Source organism: Tribolium madens, unplaced genomic scaffold (assembly GCF_015345945.1).
Source record: "Tribolium madens isolate multiple individuals breed KSU strain unplaced genomic scaffold, Tmad_KSU_1.1 Scaffold_71;HRSCAF=194;Tcas5.2_LG6, whole genome shotgun sequence".
In the NCBI taxonomy this organism is placed as follows: Eukaryota; Metazoa; Arthropoda; class Insecta; order Coleoptera; family Tenebrionidae; genus Tribolium; species Tribolium madens.
The window spans coordinates 8,729,381-8,742,177 of NW_025401041.1; the positions used below are offsets into that span (position 1 = coordinate 8,729,381).

General features: G+C 34.2%; 5 protein-coding genes across 5 annotated transcripts in view; 1 reads left to right on the plus strand and 4 right to left on the minus strand.

The window, feature by feature from the left end:
* Nucleotides 1–2,130, minus strand: part of LOC123008439 (putative fatty acyl-CoA reductase CG5065) — a 7,179-nt gene extending 5,049 nt beyond the window's left edge. Inside the window, exon 1 of the mRNA XM_044404233.1 lies at nt 2,037–2,130. The gene's annotated coding sequence lies outside the window, so the exon portion shown is untranslated. The remainder of the gene's footprint in view (nt 1–2,036) is intronic.
* Nucleotides 2,131–2,197: 67 nt separating this feature from the next.
* LOC123008759 (lysocardiolipin acyltransferase 1-like) lies at nt 2,198–5,230 on the minus strand. Its single transcript, XM_044404759.1, has 4 exons — nt 5,052–5,230; nt 4,897–5,000; nt 4,256–4,851; nt 2,198–2,630 (listed from the first exon to the last, which is right to left on the minus strand). The coding sequence occupies exons 1-4, from the start codon at nt 5,107–5,109 to the stop codon at nt 2,285–2,287; spliced, it is 1,104 nt and encodes a 367-aa protein (XP_044260694.1). The 5' UTR covers nt 5,110–5,230; the 3' UTR covers nt 2,198–2,284.
* Nucleotides 5,231–7,352: 2,122 nt separating this feature from the next.
* LOC123008681 (structure-specific endonuclease subunit slx1) lies at nt 7,353–8,297 on the minus strand. The gene is made up of 4 exons (XM_044404632.1): nt 8,078–8,297; nt 7,981–8,032; nt 7,748–7,933; nt 7,353–7,702 (listed from the first exon to the last, which is right to left on the minus strand). The coding sequence occupies exons 1-4, from the start codon at nt 8,248–8,250 to the stop codon at nt 7,370–7,372; spliced, it is 744 nt and encodes a 247-aa protein (XP_044260567.1). The 5' UTR covers nt 8,251–8,297; the 3' UTR covers nt 7,353–7,369.
* LOC123008682 (ubiquitin-conjugating enzyme E2 L3) lies at nt 8,281–9,274 on the plus strand. Its single transcript, XM_044404634.1, has 3 exons — nt 8,281–8,475; nt 8,616–8,711; nt 8,758–9,274. The coding sequence occupies exons 1-3, from the start codon at nt 8,449–8,451 to the stop codon at nt 9,097–9,099; spliced, it is 465 nt and encodes a 154-aa protein (XP_044260569.1). The 5' UTR covers nt 8,281–8,448; the 3' UTR covers nt 9,100–9,274.
* A 117-nt stretch (nt 9,275–9,391) lies between these two features.
* Nucleotides 9,392–12,757, minus strand: LOC123008678 (ATP-dependent DNA helicase Q5). Its single transcript, XM_044404628.1, has 7 exons — nt 12,592–12,757; nt 11,683–12,541; nt 10,965–11,408; nt 10,805–10,919; nt 10,480–10,755; nt 9,643–10,237; nt 9,392–9,596 (listed from the first exon to the last, which is right to left on the minus strand). The coding sequence occupies exons 1-7, from the start codon at nt 12,710–12,712 to the stop codon at nt 9,520–9,522; spliced, it is 2,487 nt and encodes an 828-aa protein (XP_044260563.1). The 5' UTR covers nt 12,713–12,757; the 3' UTR covers nt 9,392–9,519.
* Nucleotides 12,758–12,797: the final 40 nt, after the last annotated feature.

Here is a 12,797-nt window from a genome sequence, read left to right on the forward strand (position 1 = left end):
TTTGTAAATTATCTGTAAAAAGTGTAATTATATTTGTTTTAAATTTATGTTAATTTTTACAATAGATGTGACCTTTGCAAAATAAAAAACAGTTATAAACTAAAATCAAGGTTAACTTACAAAATTCCACTAAAAAGTAGCCATAAACATTTTTTTTGGCGTTTTTACAGTGTCAAAAATGACAAAAATGTCAAAAACCGTATATTTTTCTTACTATCTTTAGTAATTTTTACGTCTGGTACCCAACAGTACTACCAAAAACTTTATTTTTTGGGTCCAATTTTTTTTTTTGCACAAAAGCACCAAACTAACAACAAAATAGTTTTGTCATTTGTTTAACAAAATAAAAATATTTTCTTTTATTAATTGATTAATTAAAAGTCTATTTTAGGCAACCAGTAAAGTTGTATCAACTTGACTTGTGTTTTTTTATACCAAAAATAGGTAATTTAGTTTCATTATTTTTAAAAAATAATTAGATTTATAAGAAAATGTATTAATTTTGAACAAGTTTATTCTTAATTTTATTTAGAATTAGTAATTAAAAAAGCAGTGGCGTACTTAAAAAAATATTTTGAGGGGAGAGGGCAAAAAATATTATAGTGAATCAAAAGGGCCTACACATTTTTTTTTAATTAGAGTTTTTTATTTTTTTATTGTTTTATTAACGAAAAACTGACAGGGAGTACTGGGAGTACTACTTTAAATTTTTTTATTAGTTTTTGCTTAAAAAAACAACAAATTATTGATTTTTATTGTGACCAATACAAAAATGTCAAAAACAGTATATTTTTCTTACTATTTTTAGGAATTTTTACGTCTGGGACCCAACAGTACTACCAAAAACTTAATTTTTTGGGTCCAAATTTTTCAAATTTCAATTTTTTTTCAATAAAAGCACCAAACTGACAACAAAATAGTTTTGTCATTTGTTTAACAAAATAAAAATATTTTTTTTATAAATTGATTAATTAAAAGTCTAGTTGAGACGACCAGTAATACTATTCTGTAAAGTTGTATTAACCTGACTTTTTTTATAAAAAAATAAATAGGTATTTAGTTTAATTATTTTTAATAAATAATTGGATTTAAAAGAAAATTTATTGATTTTGAGCAAGTTTATTCTTAATTATATTTATCAGTGGCGTACTCAAAAAAAAAAAAATTAACCAAATTTGTACAACTTGACAGAGTACTAGGAGTACTACTTTGAATTTTTTAATTAGTTTTTGCTTAAATCAACAAATGCTCATTCGAATATAGTAAAAAAATTGTATTTATTAAAAACTCGAGTGTAATTGTTTAAAATTTGAATTTTTTTGGTACCTAAATTATCAGTCGCAGAACAATTTTTCTTTGAGATTTTAAATCCTCATTTATTTCTACACAAAATTTGTACAAAAATTTCTAAATTAATGAAAGGTACTTTTTCTATATGTCTTTGGTACTACCAAACTTTAAACATTACGTAAGTATTAAATTTTATAATTGCTTTTGCACGTTTTTGCCCTTTGCTCGAGAGAGGTCAAAGACGTGCCAAAAGATGGTACTTCCGGTACTCACTCAAAATTTTCAAATTATTTTTATGTACATATTTAAATTTCTGAGTCAATTCCAAACGAAAAGTTATTTAAAAGACATTTTAACTTGAATTTAATGATTTGGAAAGTACAGAAACTGCCAAAACAAATGGAAAAACAATTAATGGTTATTTCCATGGTTCTCAGAAAACCCATCATGGGTTCACCCATTTGAAACTTGTTTACTAATTGGTTTAATTTGTCGAAATGGACAATGTCAAGGTACTTCCTAACGTAGACCTCAAGGATGTGTCTTAAGTCCGTTGTTAATGACCAACATGGTATGAAAAAAAGTGGTACCATCCTTCAAAACCCGTTCAGAATTGCGTAAATACCTCGGACTTTCTCTGACTATCTCGCCACAATAATTTCCGAATATTTTAAGAACCAGTTCTTGCATAACTTGTGAAATTATTACGGAAATAAAAGCGAAAAAAAAATTAAAAAAGTACTTACCTGTGGTACTAATAAAAATCGAAAAAAATAATTTATAACTATTTTGGAACACTTCTAACGCAGTCTGAGACGAAACTAACCTAAATGATTTAAGTCAGGTGCTATTATCGAGAGGGGGCCCCCCTCCACCAGAAGGAAAGTGATGATATAATCAGTAATTTAAACACCGACTTTATTAATAAATACATATTTTGGCACATTTGAATTCACATTTTTAACTAGACGAAAATGATTGATTGACATTTATTTTACTTAAACCTAAATAAGAATTTTTTGAAACGGTACCACCCGATTTCGAAATTTTGGAACCCGTCCATTGCTACATTTACAAAAATTAAAAATATTGTATGAAGGACAATCACAAGGCGGTACCATAAAGACAAATAGAGTAAATAAATCACGAAAAATGGTAACAGAGTCCAAAAAAATAGGGCGAAAATGAGCTCAAAACGATTTTGAGTTTTGAGGATTTGGCCGTGGAGGAATTGACCGGTTGAGTGGTACTCGCGGAGGGTACGGTCTTTGTCCAGCCAGCGTTTTTTGAGGAATTCGCCGAGGCCGGATCCGGTTTTGGGCAGGATGGTACTGGGGTACCTGAAAAAAATATTTTGAGTAGTACCAAAATTAATTTAACTTAAGTCTTAGTTTTGAAAATTTTCCAGTTGAGTACCAAAAAATATTAAAAGTGCAGAGGTGGTACCACAAATGGCAAAAGTGTAAAGCAAAAATTTTAGAAGTATACAAAAAATTAGATTTTTTAAAACACAATAAAATGTCAAAAAAATCATGGTACTGGGGTACCTGAAATCACAATTTAAAAGGTGGTACCCAAAAAAAATGAGTAGTACCAAAATTAATTTTAACTCAAAAAGTCTTGGTTTTAAAAATTTTCACATTTTTTAATACAGTTGAGTACCAAAAAATATTAAAAACGCAGAGTTGGTAACACAAATGGAAAAATATAAATCAATAATTTGAATAGTAAACAAAAAAAAATATTTTTAAAACACAAAAAAATGTCAAAATAATTATGGTACTGGGGTACCTGAAATCGCAATTTAAAAGGTGGTACCAGAAAAATTATTTTGAGTAGTACCTAACAATTTTAACGCCAAAAGTCTTAGCTTTGAAAGTTTTCACATTTTTTTAATCCAGTTGAATACCAAAAAATATTAAAAGTGCAGAAGTGGTACCACAAATGGCTAAAGTGTAAATCAAAAATTTTAGTAGTAAACAAAAAACAATTAGATTTTTACAATACAAAAAAATCTCAAAAAAAATTATGGTACTGGGGTACCTGAAATCGCAATTTAAAAGGTGGTACCCAAAAAAAAATGAGTAGTAACAAAATTACTTTTAATTCAAAATCAGTTTTGAAAATTTTCAGATTTTTAAATCTAGTTGAGTATCAAAACATTAAAAGTGCAGAAGTGGTACCACAAATGGCAAAAGTACAAATTAAAAATTTTGGTTGTAAACAAAAAAAAATTGATTTTTTAAAACACAAAAAAATGTCAAAAAATTATGGTACTGGGGTACCTGAAATCACAATTTAAAAAGTGGTACCCAAAAAAAAATTTGAGTACTACCAAAGTTAATTTTAACGTAAAAAGTCTTAGTTTTGAAAATTTTCATATTTTTAATCCAGTTGAATACCAAAAAATATTAAAAGCGCAAAGCTGGTTCCACAAATGGCAAAAGTATAAATAAAACGTTTTGAGAGTAAACAAAAAACAATTAGAATTTTAAAACACAAAAAAGTGTCAAAAAAATTATGGTACTGGGTTACCTAAAATCACAATTTAAAAAGTTATACCAAAAAAATTATTTTGAGTAGTACCAAACAAATTTAACGCCAAAAGCCTTAGTTTTAAAAAATTTTACATTTTTTAATTCAGCTAAGTACCAAAAAATATTAAAGTGCAGAAGTGGTACCACAAATGACAAAAGTATAAATCAAAAATTTTGGTAGTAAGCAAAAAACAAGAAAAAATGTAAAAAAAAATTATTTTAGGTAGTACCAAATTTTACTACGGTAAAATTAAACTCAAAAAAGTAGAATTATTGAAATTAAGTTGCTTAAAATGACATTCTACTACGCCAAATATATATTAGCTGGTACCAAATTCTAAATTTAATTTTTTAATATTTGAATTTTGAAAAAGTGGTACTTGAAACAAAAAATTTTGGTAGTACCAAAGCAGTACGCAAAATTTTACCTTGCGAGATGCACTTTGACCTGTTTCGGGAAATTCCCCTTAAGCAAGATGGCTTCATTCTGTGGTACCAAATCAGGGTACACCAAAGTGACGTCATAAACCGCATCCAAGGCCTTCTTTTCCAACATTTCTTTCGCTAAAAAAACAAACCCGGTGGTTCTTGGATGCAAAACATAATCATAACATTCAAAGTCGTTCTTTTTTGCATAATCATCACTTTTGGCTTTGGTACTAGTGGTAAAATCGGTACCTTCGGGAAAAATCAACAAACTATATTTGTATTTGAGATTCGAAAAATAGTCTATAGCTTTCCCAAGTGTCAGTTTATCCAAAACCCAGCACCTTTTAATAAACACAAAACAGGCCAATTGCATAACCCAGCCCGGCCCTGGAATATGTCTGATAACATCCTTCAAGACATATTTCGTCGGAAATTTAAATTTCCCGCGTCCTGAAACACAATGATACATCGTGGGCCACAAAAAATTCCAATCCGTCCGTGTCCGATGATTCATAACAATCAACGACGTTTCGTCTGTCTTAATCGCATCCCCAGACACTTGTATATCACACCCACACACCAACTCGAGAAGCACCTAGAAATCGGCCGTGAAAACGGAACAGTGTATGGACCCCCTTACCGTCGGATATAACTGCCAAAAACTAAATAAAGCGTCCGTACACGTCCGGTAAAACTTGTTCGAAATAAATAAAACCGGTAAAAGGGGACAAAACATCGCATAGCCTGGAATTTAATCACAAGGGAGGTAAAACAACACCGAAAAGTCACACTTACCGGCCATAATACTCGAATACCATAAAAAACAATACAACCAACCGTGAAACAATCCCATTGCGTGAAAAAAACCGATGAAAAACTGAAAATACGCTGAATTTTTCGACAGGGTGTTACATGGCGAGGGTTGAGATGATTTTATTGATTTCTCGCAGCATCCGACAGGAGTACCAACTCAACACGAACACAGTAATTGTAAAAAAATCAAATTCTTGAAGAGAATAATGTCACAAGGGTAGAAAAGAAGACTTACAAGGGGTGGTAATCTAATTAAAATTTATTGATCGTGACCGAGTTATACAATAATCATAATTTCCAATGCGTTATTTAATCTAATTAAAACAATCATTAAAAATTAGAGATTATGAAAGTTGATTTTTTTTAATAAAGTGAAAGTTTCAAGGTTAGGCAACCAATTATACACAGTACGTAAAAAATTGTTTATTTTGTTACAGTTTTAGTACAACTTATTGACACAGTGATATTCTATGAATTTATAATAACATCAAAATGTTAATGGTAATAAATAATGGAAAAATCGATTTAAATTATTTTGGCAGGCAACCAGTTATACAAAGAATTTAAAAGTAAAAAAATTGTAACAGTTGTTATTATTTTAATGTAAAATTTTATTTATAATTAATGTTTTTGCTACATTGCTAATTCTGCACATTTTTATAGTAAAAATCATTATAATTGTAAAACTTCGAGGTTAGGTAACAAAATCATTAAAGCTTACACCAAAAGAATAAATTAGCAAAATTGTTGTTTAAATGATTCTCATTTGTATTATTTAACAACTTTGTAGCAAGTATTGCAAAAACGAAGAGAAAGTTAAGTAATTATTACCATAAACTTATTTTGGGTATGCAACCAATTTTACACTCAATTATTTTTTCAGTGTTTTTTTAGAAATTAAGGAAAACTCAGAGAAATTTTTAAGATACTATTTTTATTTATTTCTGGTTCAAGTAACAGTATGTTTGTGGTAATAAATACAAAATAAAAGTTAATTGTTTTGGGTATGCAACCAATTATACACCTTTTTTTTAAGTGTTCTTTTATTAGGAGTTGGGGATAAATAAAACCAATATTTGTAAATGTCGCTTTTATTTATTTTGTGGTAAAAAACAATGTTAAATAATTCATTTTGCGTGCGAGTGAAATGTATTAAATAATTCACGGGTTTAAAACGCCCAGTCATGGGTCTGAAAACCCTGCGTTTGGTGTGTACCATTGGTAGATTTCTAGCAATCACCCCATCGTCCCTTGAGACCAAAACCGAACCATTTCACCAAAAAATCTACAATGTTGTGGTTTTTCTCTCACTCATTTGTGGCCTAACTACGACGATAATTACCAACAATTATTTTCTTGGAGACATCTACATGAAAATCGTGGTTTCTTATTTAACTGAATTTAATTTGATTATTTTTAGTTTCTACGTTATGGTAGTGATAAATTTCAAGCAACGATTATGTTGGTACCAACTGATCCGGCACATTAAAACTGTCAAAAGTAAAACTAAAATCCCTAAAAGCAAGGCGAGGAAATTCCCCTATTATTCGAGATTTGCAATTTTCTGTGTTTTGTCTTTACTGTGTGAAAGTTTAATTGACGTTCGTTGGGGTTTATTTTACGGTTGGCAATACTTAAAGAAATTTAACGTGCGTTTGGTGCAAATTATGTTTACTAATTTTTACAAATTCATGCTTTGTGTCATTTTAAACACCCTTAGGGTGAGGTACAAAAGGGTGAGAATCTCCCTTGGGGGCAAAAACACGATTTATGAACTACACAAGTCTGTCAAAATTTTGATTCAATTGCGACAAACTATTGACATTTTTAACGAAATTTTTCAATTCCCCATTGCCCTAATCGTGGGTTTTACCACTTTTGAAATTCTCAATTATATTTTGTTCATTATTTATGTGAAAATCGATTTTACAATTTTCGAAAGTGTTACTTTAGCCGGTCTTAGACTTGGCCCCACTGTTGTTAGTGCTTTTTTCCCGATTTGGTTGGCACTACTGTTGATTTTTACAGGTCTGGACTACAATTCTATTACTTTTGTGCGACTACGTCAGACAAGAAGGTGAAAAAATCGTCACGGTTTTTCACGAAATGAGATTGAAGAATTTTAAACCGGAATTGAACGAATTAACCGAATATGTGGAAGAAAATCTTCCGGTTTTAACCGCCGGTTATTTTCAACTCGGCAAACCGACGATTTTACGTGTTTGTGCCACTGTTACCAACTTTGTTATAGTTGTGGTGCAAATCACTAATAAAACTTAAGTACCAACTGTATTAATAGTTTATTCGAGAAAACCCCCTAAATCAGTTATTGTCACATCCTGATTGTCACAACCTTTAAATTTCCGGACTAAATCCCCCCAAAGACAGGATTGGTGACACTGGGGACATTCCCCCTCAATTGGTACATATTCGCCCCCTTTTAGAAAACATTTCGACAAACAAATAACATGAGCGATTAAATCGCAATTAGAATTCACACATTTCATTTCATTAAAAACTTCATCGTAACATAAGTAACAAAAACTTGTCTTGTGTGATAATGAGACACTTTTTGGTACTTTTTTACTAATAACAGGGCCGTAACAAATGGGCATATGTGTTGGTGGGGCTTTCTGTAAAAAAAACACAGATTTTTGTTAATTTCTTGCATGATTTACCTGCAAGTCGCGAATAAAATCATTGTTGAGCCACCGAAGTGTCAACGGGAGTCGATTCCAAGGCCCCACTTGTAACATTTCGCTCAAAACGCGAATTGTAAAATCGTAAACTTTCTCTTTGGATTTTTTTTTCGAAATGTGCGCCAAACGACGGGAAACGTGAGGGTGTTGCCAAGCCCACTCAAACTAAAACAAAATCCCCTAGATTTGAAACTAAAAAAAATATTTCGTACCCTTAGAGCTGAAATATTGTTGGGGAAACCGTGAATAATCAATACCATTGTCCTAAAAGTGCGTTTTAAAGGCTCATTTGAGTGGCTTTCTACCTACCAAGGCCCCTTTTGACTTGTTTTCCATGCACCCCCATATTGTTTCCCCTTGTTGTGTTGCTTGACCCGGCGATTGGGGTCCACAGTGTACCCGATGTACACCCGACCCACATATTTCGGATTGGTGCAATACAGTAAATAAACCCCGAAAAAGTGTTCAACAACATCGGGCATTTTTAGGTTACGTTTCTAGGGGATTTTAGTTAAGTTGGTTGCACTGTTACTTGTCAAATTTTAATGTAATGGGCGATTAAAAGTAATTCGCTTTTCTACACAATAAAAAGTGCTTTTTTTGATATTAATTACACGTTTTTGGTAAAATTAGTGTTTCGTCGTGTTTTATTTGTATATAGTTGACAGAAACGAGACAAAATGGCAGCCACTAGGAGGTTACAAAAAGTGAGTAATTTTCCGGGTTTCCGGGCGAAATTCCGTCTCTTTGTCACTCCAAACCCCGGGAGTGGTAAAATTCCGGGCGTGAAATTGAAATTCCGGGTCGGTTGAGTGGCCTCAAAATGAGTCACTTTCTCTATTTTTAGGAATTGGGAGACATCCGAAATTCCGGTTTAAAATCATTCCGGGACATTCAAGTCGACGAAACCAACATCCTCACCTGGCAAGGTCTCATAGTTCCGGTAAGTGTCTTCAAGACTTTGCCCCCGCTTCACGCCCCCATTCCAGGACAACCCCCCGTACAATAAGGGCGCATTTAAGATAGAGATCAACTTCCCCGCCGAGTACCCCTTTAAGCCTCCCAAAATCACCTTCAAAACGAAAATCTACCATCCGAATATCGACGAGAAGGGCCAAGTGTGTCTCCCGATTATCAGCGCCGAGAATTGGAAACCGGCCACGAAAACCGATCAAGTGATTCAAGCATTGGTGGCGCTGGTCAACGAACCGGAGCCCGAGCACCCCCTTCGCGCCGATCTCGCTGAGGAATACATCAAAGACAAGAAGAAATTCACCAAAAATGCCGAGGAATTCACGAAGAAACACAGCGAGAAGAGACCGACGGATTAAGTGACACCAAACTGTGATTTTACTTTCTTTTCAAACATCCACGATGGCTTTTAGACCCTCAAGGGGGTCACATTTTTATTTTTATTATTAAGTGAGTGGACTAAATCGTGGGATAGATTATTTAATTGCTAAATGCTTATGTAACATAAATATCAATAAAGATTACTTTCATTCAGTTGGAAGCCCCCTTTTTTTTAATTATCACAAATAATTATTTTTGTGAGGTTATGTTGGACAAAAAGTGAGGTTATGTAATTTCACATTTTTGCACTTATTTTAATTAATCTTGAAGTGAAAATAAAACTCGTTCATTTATTCATATTAAAACTCAATAGCCGTCGCAAAACTGTAATAATTGTTACACAAAACAAAAAACTGAGGTTATGTAACACTGGCCCTAACTGTCTTAATTTAAACGTTTCACAATACGGTTTGTGACGTAATTTCATCGTTTTTCTTCAAAAAGTCTTCAATGTATTCCTTGATTTCACTTTCATCTGAAAATTGAGCATTAATTGTGGTTATTTTTAATATTTTTGCAACCTTTATCGATTAAAGCATGTGAAATATTCCTAGCTGTGCTTTTGAAGGTGTCTCGAGATTCAAACCGGCGCTCCACATAAGCCGGCGTTAATAGTTTAACAACGAGATTCCCAATTTCGGTTTTTTTCAATTTATTTTTCTTGTTTTTGGTACTACTTTCCACTGATTCTACAAACTTTTCATATTCTTTATCAATGGAAGACTCTCCTCCCGTTTTCAGTTTCTTCTCATGCCTCCTATGCCTGTCTTCATGCTTCCGTTTCCTGTCTTCCTTTTTCGCCCCCTCATCATCCGATTCCTCCCCAAACAGAGTTGACAAATCGCGCTTTTTCTCCCCCATATCCTCGCTTTCGCACAACGTCTCTATCACTTGGCTCGCGGTCTGAAAACCCCCTCGATTCGTTTCGTAGAGTTGACTTGCGGTTTGGAACACAACGTCTGGGCCCCCTTTCACTTCAGTCTTTGTCTGTCTTTGCTCTTTTTCGATGTTGCGGAACAAATCGGTGATTGTCTCATATTTGGCCGGCTTTGGGGCGAAACTCACCAACGATTCATACACGTTTTTATCATCAGTTGAGCGTTTTATTGCCGAAATCTACAAAATGTGTGTCACAAAGGCTATAAATAAAACGACTTTCTAACGCGAAAAACTCGAACAAAACTGCCATTTAGCGCACAATTTAACCCACAATATCACAATCACCACAGGATTTTGATGAGAACAAAGTCGGAAAACGGCTTTTTTTCGAAAATTTTCATCAATGACAATTATGACAGTTGGTGGGGATTTTGATAAGTTGAGATTGGCAATAATGATGGCGCTAAATTCAAACTTACAAGCTTCGCAACTGAACTCCGGTACATCGTCATCGTGGTATTTGCTGAAAAAACTGAATATTCAATATCAACAGCACAATCCTCGACGTCTTTTCGATCAAAAACTTGCTCATTTGCACATTTCTTGTAATTATCGAATAAAACTTCCACAATTTTGCTCAAATACTGTTCGCGTATTGCCAACGTTAAACCTTTAACTTTACTAGAAGTCGATGCTGCTGCCCTCACACGTGTATGTTTCGAAAATAGTTTCTCGATCGTCTTTTGTGACACTTCCTAAAGCAACCAATCAGAATAAAGCGCGTATTTTAAATCGACCAATCACCTGTGCGCTACGCCTTAAAGCAAATTGTTTTTGTATTAATAAATTTGATTCTTTCCGTGCTTTGACATCACGATCTTCACTATCCGAACTTTCATTTCGGTAATCATCAAATGCCCTTAAAACGATAATTACAACACAGAAAACTGTATTACCGACTTACTCCTGCTGCTCTCTACGTCCACCACCATACAAATCGGAATAATCCTCACTTTGTGACTTAAATGCAACCGAACTATATTCTATACTTTTCACATGAAACTCTTCCACCATTTTTTTCACAGCCTTCTTATCGGTGCAATAATCACATTTATTGACACACTTTGGTGGGGATTCCCCGAAATGATCACTGAATAATTTATGTCGACAATAGTCGGCAATTTCACAAAACTCAACCATTTTCTTAAAACTTTTAATCGCATTTTCGGCCTTGATTTTCTTGTCCTTGCTTTTGGCAAGGTCATGATTAAGATGAAACGAAATGGCTCGACTATCGGCTCGGTTGTAGTAAATGCGACAATTGGCCGGTTTACCGTCACGGCCTGCTCGACCTGACTCCTGATAGAACGAAGCCGGGTCTTTGGGAATCCCCCAATGTACGACGAATCTAAAAAGTGACAATATCCGATGAAGTGACTATATCTTATGAACGCTACGTAACGCTAACTTCACTCCTAATAAATACAAAATATCCGGTATTAAACACACCCAAAAAGTGTGAATAATTGAAATATGGGCAAAAATCAATTGATTTGTGATAAATTTGCTAAAACACAGGTTAAAACAGCCAAATAAATAAAACGCTAACTTCATGCAATAAAAAATGACAACTGACATTTGTGTCCTTGAATTTGAAAAAATCGCATTTTTTTAAATTTTACCTTACTGTGGCCTTGTCGACCCCCATTCCGAAGCTAATAGTGGCACAAATGACTTGTGTGTCGCCCCTTTGCCACTCCTCTTGACACTCCAATCGTTCCGAGTTTTTCAAACCTGCATGATAAGCCCTAGTTTTGACCCCTAAACTGTTTAATTTGTAGGTTACAGCTTCTGTTTGTTCCCTAGTCCGGCAATAGACAATCCCGCACCCTTGATTCTCCTTGGCAGCCCCCTCGTTGTCTTTAAGACACTCAATAATGAATTTCTTCAAGTGGAGAAACTCGTTCTCTAGAAGGTTTTGAAAAAAGACATCGTAATACAAATTGGGGCGAAAACACGAAGTCTTGAAAAGTTTAAAGTCTTTTGCGAGTTTCAGACTCGTGATTATGTCTTTGGTGACTTCGGAGCCCGCCGTAGCGGTTAAGGCCACAAACGGGACGTTTTTCACGCGTAATTCCCCCAATTTGAGATAATCGGGGCGAAAATCGTGCCCCCATTGACTCACACAATGCGCCTCGTCGACTACAATAAACGCAATTTTCCCAAACTTGACTAAATTATCAAAAAGCGAACGGAAGGTTTTAGTCGTGGCTTGTTCGGGGGTGATGTAGAGGAGTCTCGTGAGGGGCTGTTTGGTTTTGAGGTCGGCGATGAGTGCCTCTCGGTCGGATTTGGACGTTTTTGAGTTGAGAGACTTCGCCCGGATTTTGAGGGCTTGCAAATGATCGATTTGGTCTTTGATTAGGGCTAAAAGGGGCGAAAAAACGATAGTTGTTTGATGGGGGTGTAAGACAGCCGGGAGTTGGTAACATAGAGACTTGCCCGAACCGGTGGGCATTGACACTACCACGTCGTGCTTCCCTAAAACAGCCCCATTTGTGAGTTTGGGGAAAAATGTTAGGGGGACGTACTTTGACAAATTTCGGTAATAGCAGCTTCTTGGAGGTCCGATTTGAACGAATCGAACTTGAAAGTTGTCTTCAGGGCCGTTTTAATCGCTTTTATGTCCATTTCGGACGTTTTTGTATACATACAATAACCTAAAAACGGTTACAGAAAACAGAAAACTGTAATTTTCAAGTGTCAATTGTTTGGCGGGAGATTTGAATTTGGAATA

Bases quoted from the DNA above. Each gene is read 5' to 3' on its own strand.
- LOC123008678 (XM_044404628.1), bottom strand. From the start codon at position 12,712: ATGTATACAAAAACGTCCGAAATGGACATAAAAGCGATTAAAACGGCC. The intron at 12,542-12,591 runs GTACGTCCCCCT...GGGCTGTTTTAG, and splicing joins TATTACCGAAATTTGTCAAA to GGAAGCACGACGTGGTAGTG. The intron at 10,920-10,964 runs GTAAGTCGGTAA...TATCGTTTTAAG, and splicing joins GGACGTAGAGAGCAGCAGGA to GGCATTTGATGATTACCGAA.
- LOC123008682 (XM_044404634.1), top strand. From the start codon at position 8,449: ATGGCAGCCACTAGGAGGTTACAAAAA. The intron at 8,476-8,615 runs GTGAGTAATTTT...CTCTATTTTTAG, and splicing joins CCACTAGGAGGTTACAAAAA to GAATTGGGAGACATCCGAAA. The intron at 8,712-8,757 runs GTAAGTGTCTTC...CCCCCATTCCAG, and splicing joins GGCAAGGTCTCATAGTTCCG to GACAACCCCCCGTACAATAA.
- LOC123008681 (XM_044404632.1), bottom strand. From the start codon at position 8,250: ATGCCCGATGTTGTTGAACACTTTTTCGGGGTTTATTTACTGTATTGC. The intron at 8,033-8,077 runs GTAGGTAGAAAG...ACGCACTTTTAG, and splicing joins ACAAGTCAAAAGGGGCCTTG to GACAATGGTATTGATTATTC. The intron at 7,703-7,747 runs GTAAATCATGCA...TTTTTTTTACAG, and splicing joins ATTTTATTCGCGACTTGCAG to AAAGCCCCACCAACACATAT.
- LOC123008759 (XM_044404759.1), bottom strand. From the start codon at position 5,109: ATGGGATTGTTTCACGGTTGGTTGTATTGTTTTTTATGGTATTCGAGT. The intron at 5,001-5,051 runs GTAAGTGTGACT...ATTAAATTCCAG, and splicing joins GTATTCGAGTATTATGGCCG to GCTATGCGATGTTTTGTCCC. The intron at 2,631-4,255 runs GTAAAATTTTGC...TATTTTTTTCAG, and splicing joins GTCAAAGTGCATCTCGCAAG to GTACCCCAGTACCATCCTGC.